Here is an 8,109-nt window from a genome sequence, read left to right on the forward strand (position 1 = left end):
CATTAAATTTTTTTTTTCTTTTTCTTATGTTCTTAAGGTTAGAGGAAGATTATAGATTTTTTTTTCTTTTAATGATACAACACGGAAGCTTTCAAAATTCTTCATGTTGACAGCTGAAAATGTTATATGAACATTTAAATTTATCTGTGAAATGGACATTTTGTTATTGCAATAATAAGATGTTGATATCTGTTATCATGGAGAGGTGAAAGATGAAAAGTAAATCAAAACCTCTCACAATATGTTAAATTTGCATTTGTTAATTTTGTAATACATTTTTTTCCGAAAAAAAGGCATAAAGATTATTAATTTGTATTGAATGTATCAACTTTATATCAATTGAAGCGCAAAGATTTAACTTTTAATTATTTTGCTCCTATTTTACAGTCAAACTTTATCATTCAAATATTCAAATATTTTAAGGTTTTGTTAAGATGTGCACTTAATTAAAACCTAATATGAGCTAAAAATTTATTAAATTTAAAGGCTACATAATTAATATTATGTTCTGCGCCAATAATATTTTATTAGGTTTAATAATAGCAAAGAGTTTCTGCAATAACAGAATAGATTAAAAAAGAAGAAGAAAAGATTAGCTGTTCGTTTTAGTTCAAATTAAAAAAAAAAAAAAACATATTCCTATCAACACATTTATTAACTCTTGACATTAAAAAAATAATAGTAATAAAAATATAAATAAAAATATATAAATAAATAAAAACATTACTTCTTGTTTATTTTCATTATTGTGGTAGTTGGGAAAAATTATTCCGTGCACACCGCATGCAAAGATTGCATGCGGTGTCTGATCTCCACTGTCGATCAATACTTTCGGTGGGATTCACACGCAAATTTAAAAAAAAAAATCTCACCGAAGCGCTGATCGACGGTGGAGATTATTTTAAAGCAGACAACTGAAATCGGCATTCTAATCTATGTATGAATATTCTTAGTGAAAAAATTTTCAAATAGGACCTTTATTAAATTACATAATTATCCCTTTTTTTTTCTAATTTTTGAACAGTTGGACGCCAACTTGGTTGTCTCAAGTCTTTGAACATATTTACGCTATATCCTGGTTATGTCTGACCTCGATTCAATCAATACATTTTATATCAGGGCTTTAGAAGTTTGAGGTGGCCTTCATTGAATGGTTCCCAAACAATTCATATGTTCCGATTGGTTCAAGTAATAATGTATATGTCAGCATTGACATCATCCATCACTCTAAATACTCTTTATTAAAATATGAATTTTGAAAAGAAACCGGCAGAGTATTTTGAATGGTTTAGAAGCGAAGGAGAGATTTTGCTTCCGCGCGTAAGCTTGCTTGTTGCGGCTATTTTCTTCTCTGTAAGCGAGGATTCCGTTCAGCAAGTTCTAGGGATTAATTCTTTCAGCGAAGAACAGGGATTCAGTTCAGTGGGGCACAAGAAACATGCTCTCTATTTCCCGAGGTTCACTCATTACCACCTTAAAATCTTTATTAATAATTTTTTATAACACCATTTCCTGTAAATTGGAAGTAATCTTTTGCTTGACTATAAATCTCAACTAGATTAGTCTTTTTTTGGAGAAACCACGTCTCCTATTTATAGAAGAAGGGGATATAATATAAGAAAATATATAAACTTTTAGGTATTCTACAGATATAGGCATTTGATTCGGCCAACTTGTGACGCAGTTGATTGAAGCTTGGCTTCGCTAATCGACTATACTAGTCAAGTTGACAGCTATTGATCCCTGGAAAAGGAACCCTCGGTAGAAAAATGCTAGATATTTGAACAGATGTTGTATCACAGCAATCCGACAAGTAACTTAATCTTCGTCGAGGCGATCCTTCATGTTTTTTTTTGCTTATGTGATGGCTATTTCTCGACCTCGGATGGGGTCCTCAGAGTTGTCTGTGAGAAAGCTGGTGATCTACATTCTTCCCTTGAATGTGGCTATGACGAGAGACAGGTCGATGCCCCCACTTAGCTAAATAGGCTTTGGTTTGGTCAGTTTTCACCCGATCGACATTCAACCTCAACTCAGAGAGGTTACACTTGGTTAGGCATATCTTTCAGTATTCCGTTGGTGAACACTTAGTTTTTTGGTGTTGGACTCTTAGTCTTTCTTCCTCTCATGGGCCCCTTAGCTTTTCATTTGTGCACCCTTGATGTTCCACAAGTTGGCCCTCCTTAAATGTACTTCTTTGTACTTGTTATCCTTTAGATTTTTTCGAGATTTGTACAAATGATTATCTAATGTATATATTTTAGTTCTCTAATTTTCTTACTTCTTGAAAATGCAGTTATGATAAGAATAAGGGAATTAAATGTGAAAAAAAATTCATTTATTTCATAATATGAGCATTTAATAATTGTACTTTCTGGATTTTTGTGACCATAAACTTTATAAATAGATCATGATTGATGCCTTGTCATCGCTCTTGCTTTTGTTTCTAGTGCTTTAGTCAGTCGGTTCCTACAACTCCTTCATGGCAAGTGTTTAGAAATTAGGGCGAAGAAAAACTAGAATCAACACAAAACAAGAAGAACACAGAGATTTAATGTGGTTAAGCAAAGATGTCTATCCAGGAGACACACTTGTTCAATCAAGAAACACACATCTTCACTCCAAGAGACTCCAAATTCTGTTATATGAGTCAAACTTAACAAATTTCCACCTTAGCGAATATCCAGCCCCTTAGGAGAAATAGATATACCTATCAAATCTCCACCTTGACAAATATTCATCCCCTTAGGAGAAATACATCATAGAGTTTCTTACGCTAAAGTGGGTTGGACAAAAATGTCGTCTAACAATTACAAACATTTAACAAGCTAATGAACACAACAGAATTAATTCAATAGAGGCTTGGTCAACATGAATATTTGTCCAAGCAATGTAAGAACTTGTTGATAGTATCTAGCTTGATCAACATATCTGCAACAATTTCATCATATGATTCAATAGAGTGAACTCCACCTACAACTGTACTCTCTAACAATTTATAAAAATTACCTGCAGTGATCTTTCCTATCATCACAGTCAATGCACCTTTAACAATTCTGATAGTTTTTCTATCCTCATCTGCCTTAGGAATAAAATCATTTATGTGTAAAGTGTCGAAGGAAATTAAAATATTCTTCAAATCTGGAATATGTCTTACATCACATAATGTTCTGACAATATCATCATACATTTTAATTCTAACTTTGTGAATATCAGCAATATTGTAACATTTATCATCACTCAAATAGACTAAACCAGAATCAGAAAACCTGTATGAAGTAACTCATTCCATGTTAGGTGTTATGCGATAAGTGTATCTTTAATCAAGAATTTATACATTCTTCAACTGAGTTGTTGTAACTGAAAGTGCATCACCATCACTATAATCTGTAATTTCACACTTTACCATATTTGCAGAATTGGAAGATACATCATATTTCTCATCAAACTGCTTTTTGAGCTTTGGACAATCTCTCTTCATATGTCCCGGCTCCTTGCACTTGTAGCAATGAATCGTTTTTCTACATTTAGGCTTTGACCTGGATATTCGCATTCTAGAACTCTCATTCTCTTCCTTCCTTCCACGATCCTGATTACCCTTAGTATATAAGCAATTACTATGCATTCTGCTTCTGCTGGTTGTGAGCCAACAAAGTTGCAGTAATCTCATCAATTTTAATTGTTTCTTTCTCATATGTAAGAGTAGTCACCAAATGTTCATAAGAGAAAGATAATGAACACAACAGAATTATTGCTCGGTATTCATCATCAATACTCACATCAATCTGCGCTAGATATGTGATTATTTAATTGAAGTCATTTAAGTGTTGTGTCAGATCAATGTCTGTCTGCATCTTCAGCCCATACAGTCTTTGCTTCAGATACATTTTATTTGTTAGAGATTTGGACAAACTGAGATTCCAATTTCTTTCATACTTCTTTTCTTCCATACTTCTTCTGAAGATTTCAGATTCATAACATGATACATAATCTCATCTGTCAGACATAAATGTATCGTACCTGTCGCTGGTAGTTGCAATTCTTCCTAATCTTCATCTTCCATATTATCAGGTTTCGTAGCTCGCAGAGCCTTCAAATTTCCTTGTTGTGCCAATAAATCTTTCACCCTTATTTGCCACAATACGAAATTCCCGGTTCCATCGAAATTCACTATCTTGAATTTTGCACTAGACATTGCTATTTGAAATTAATCTTGCAGCAAACTTTTCTTGTTCGTACAAAAGAATTTGGTCTAACTAATGCAAACACCTTTCTCGAAGCCTTTTCATGTTCTCGTGAACGCCTCAGTCAAACTCCATCTGTCGCAACTCCTCCTGCGACAAACTTGCAAACTCCGCTGATCGAACTCCTATGTTTACAAAATGATGCTCCTGTTCACAGTAACCGTACGCGAACTCCTCTTTTTTGCAAAACTGACAAACCACTCGACTGTCAACTTACTGTCGCAAACCCTCGATCGTGCGAATTTGCCAGCTGGAGTCGCGCAAAGTCTTCTGTCATGATCCTTCTCCTGTTACGTTGAACCACTTTTTGCGCTTAATTCCTTCACTTACGATCCTTTCGCAATCCTTTTCCTGTCGTGATCCAAGGCCTCAGCCTGTTTTTGCGGAAATTGTCGAGCGAATCGCCCCGCAAGATTCTTCTTTCTCAAGATCCTGGTCGCTGAAGTCGCTGTCGTCGCTGACAGAGGTCCCTCCGGCCTGTCACGAAACTCTTCAAAGCCCTAGTTACGAACTCACAAACTTCGCCAAAGCCAAACTCCAAACTTTACTTTTCCTTCGACCTTGCGTCATTCGCTCGAATTCCAAATCTCCTTCTTCGAAGTCATCCAGAGTCGCCGAACTCCAAACATTCTGAAGTCTTCGAACTCCACTATAGAATTCCTCGCTGGACTCCTCGAAGCCAAAGTCACTCTTTCACTGAATCTGAACCTCCAAATTGAACTTCATCGAAACTCTAGCCGCCAAATCTTCTTCTTTTTTCGCTAAAAAATTCTCTGTCTTAAAACCCCGCTTTGATACCGCTTGTTGAGAAAATAAGGCAAATAAAAATAGGAATTGACACAAAACAAGAAGAACACAAAGATTTAACGAGGTTCGGCAAAGATGTCTACATCCTCCGGAGCAGAGTGGCAAATTTCACTATTTTAGAGGAGTTTAGTACATACCCATAGGGTTGCACATCATATATATAGACATAACCCACAGATAAAATTACTAGCACACCCTCGCTCACCCAACAAACTTATCTCCTAGAGATACACCTCTTCACTCCAAGTGACTCCAAATTCTGGTATATGAGTCATACCTAACAGCAAGTGCGAGGAATTTTTAGACAATCCTTTATGTTGAGAAGGTCCTTTTTGCTACCTGAGTGTTGAGAAGGTCCTTTGGTTTTAGACGATCCTTTGTGTTAAGTGTTGAGAAGGTCCTTTATGTTGCCTGAGGCTCAGCCCCTTCCTGATGCAAAGAAGAAGTACAAGGGAGACAAAAGGTTTGCGAGGAAGATGGTGTCTGAGGGAAAGAAGGTGCTTTAGACTTATGGATTCACCCAGCACCCATTTATAACGTTTCTTCTTAGGTTCATTTCTAAAAGGAGGCCAAAGGGCAAGGACTACAAGAAGAAGTTGACTTTAAAGAAGCAGAAGGCAACCAATCCGGCATACGAAGTAAGGTCGTCTGATTCATTTCAAGGTTTTTAGAGGGAGAAAGACCAGGTAGAAGATAGGAGTAGAACGGGCAGCCAGGTTGTAGGAAAAATGACCCGACCTCCTCCAATAGCTCTGTCCAAAATGTTAATCCTAGTGCGTGAAAAACTACTCCAACCCCTTTATCTGGGGGTCAAGAAGTTGGTGACCGCTTCGTCGTCGGCTGAGGGATTGAGAATGGTGACAGCTCTGCAACCACCTGGTGAGAGCAGTTTGCCGCTTTAAATGACTAAGATGGATTAGCTCCTTAAAATGGGAGACTCATTCTTCATGGTTAAAGAAATTTTGTCTTTTTTTTGTACTTTTTATTATTTTTTTTATGTAGAAGAGGTGACCATATCATCGACTCACCATTGGGGAAAGATGGTCAGGGCTAAATTCTAAGATTGGTTGTACGACTCTGGTGGTAGCTCGGAGTGAGGATAATGTGGTGAACCTTTTGGTTAGTCCTCCAATGACCCATGGAGAGGACAACAAAAGATAGAGGATGTCCCCTAGGTCGCTGGCTCACCGTCTAGAGGAGATGGAAGACTTCTACTTTTGGATTGTTGATGAACAAATGGATGAAGAAATAAAGGAGTTGCAGAAAGAGTTTGCGGCCCTTTGGGAGGAGCAGGCAGACATTCAACCAGCACTAACAGACATTAGGGAAACTTGCTCAATTTTCTAGGGAAGGTTGAAGCTAACAATGTGGATAGATTTAAATTTGATGCTCAAGTGTTGTGCAAAAAGCTGCTTATGTGAGGATTTGTCTCTATGGAAGCGGAAGAAGAACCAACTATAATTTTTTTCGTTTTTGAATAAAATTTTGAGTTTAATGTTTTCTCACATGAAATTTAATTTTTGTAATTATTTTCTCTCAAAAAACTATGTTGATGTGATACACTTTTTTAAAATAGAGGTATGATGGTGCTGCTTCCCTGGGGGCGAGGGATTGGAGTTTCAAGCTACTTTCTCTTATCCTTCACTCGCTACTTTCTTTGTCTTATCCACTTTTTTTTTCTTTCATTTGTATGTCTACAAAGCACCCACCCAATAACTTTAGATTGATTCTAGTGTTCGTGAGGTTAGTCATGTTGGCAATGGATGTGGCCTTGCTCCAAGAAACCCATGTCTTCGAGGATTTGATTTCGCTTGAAGCCACCAAGAGTTATGACTGTGAAACTAATTTGTTCAAGGGAGACTTAATTTTTATAGAGACCAAATCCAATGGGGGCTCCATCTTCCATTATGTCATGAGTTGAGGTTCATAATCAATTACTATGAAGTCATCTTAACACAGATCAAGCTGAACTCCATAGTGACAATCATGACCTACATTATATGATGTTGGTAAGTTGGGGTTCCATGGTCTTTGAAGTTATTTTCCTATACTTTCTCTTTCAAAGATGATCCAGATGGCTACATTCAATTCAGTTTGACTAAGAAGTTCTAGCTTATGGGATTTGATAACAAGATCATGGATTGAAAACTCTAACTCTTCCTAGGTTCTTATTCTGTCATTGGAGGATTCAAATAATTTTGATTGAAGATGTATATAAGAAGAAGTTTGTTCCTCCTCAGACTTGGTGTGAGGCAGAGCAAGTGGTATGAATGCGGTGATGTGGGACAATTTGGATGCCAAAGAGACCCAATGCGAGGTAGTTGAGGTGGCTAAGGTTTCATGGAAAAATTCATGGAAGAAAGCCACCCCTAGATGGTGTGCCCCCAGACTTTGCCTAGGTCGATGAAAGTACTGAAGGAGCGGACTTGATATATTATATCTTTGACACCTCAATGGTGATTCAACGAGTCTCAGCAAGAGAGCTGACATTAATTGAGAGAAAATTTAAGACTTCCTAGATGGCTGTAAGGGACTCTAAGGTGTAGCATCGAGTGGATAATCAAACCCTGAGTGTTCTGGAGAGCAATGTTGAGGAGTTTGAGTCATCAGAGGAAGGGCCTGAAACAGAGCTAGTGACTCCTCAACCAATCACTAAGAGTTTCTTGCCACTATCTGAGAGAGGGGAAGCTAACTGCTTTCTCTTATGACTCAATCTAAGCATGAGCTAGAGAAATAACCTATAAATTTTATATAATAGGCTCATTGTTGAAAGGGGAAAGCTCTGGCTATAAATTTTATATAATAGGCTCATTGTTGAAAGGAAAAAGCTCTGGTTAGTGACTCGAGTGCTCTGCCTCCTTCCCCTCCAAGGAAATAAAGAGGGGGAGCCCCTACTATGTTGATTCCACTACAGTCAAAGAGTGAGAACATGAGAAACAATTCTAATTGTCAATTCTCCATGCTCAACTTGAACAGAGATTGGTACATTAATTCCCCTATTATGGTTGAGTACCCTTGCACTCTTGTTGAGGTAATTTGATCCCATGTCTTCGAGAAG

At 37.2% G+C, this 8,109-nt stretch overlaps 1 protein-coding gene across 1 annotated transcript in view; it reads left to right on the top strand.

The window, feature by feature from the left end:
• LOC110023723 (NAC domain-containing protein 100-like) overlaps nucleotides 1-4,878 on the top strand; it is a 7,634-nt gene extending 2,756 nt beyond the window's left edge. The window contains exon 3 of the mRNA XM_020723269.1: nucleotides 4,495-4,878. Within this exon, the coding sequence (XP_020578928.1) occupies nucleotides 4,495-4,878 (384 nt within the window). The remainder of the gene's footprint in view (nucleotides 1-4,494) is intronic.
• Nucleotides 4,879-8,109: the final 3,231 nt, after the last annotated feature.

Source organism: Phalaenopsis equestris, unplaced genomic scaffold (genome assembly GCF_001263595.1).
Source record: "Phalaenopsis equestris unplaced genomic scaffold, ASM126359v1 Scaffold000228, whole genome shotgun sequence".
NCBI classification, from domain to species: Eukaryota; Viridiplantae; Streptophyta; class Magnoliopsida; order Asparagales; family Orchidaceae; genus Phalaenopsis; species Phalaenopsis equestris.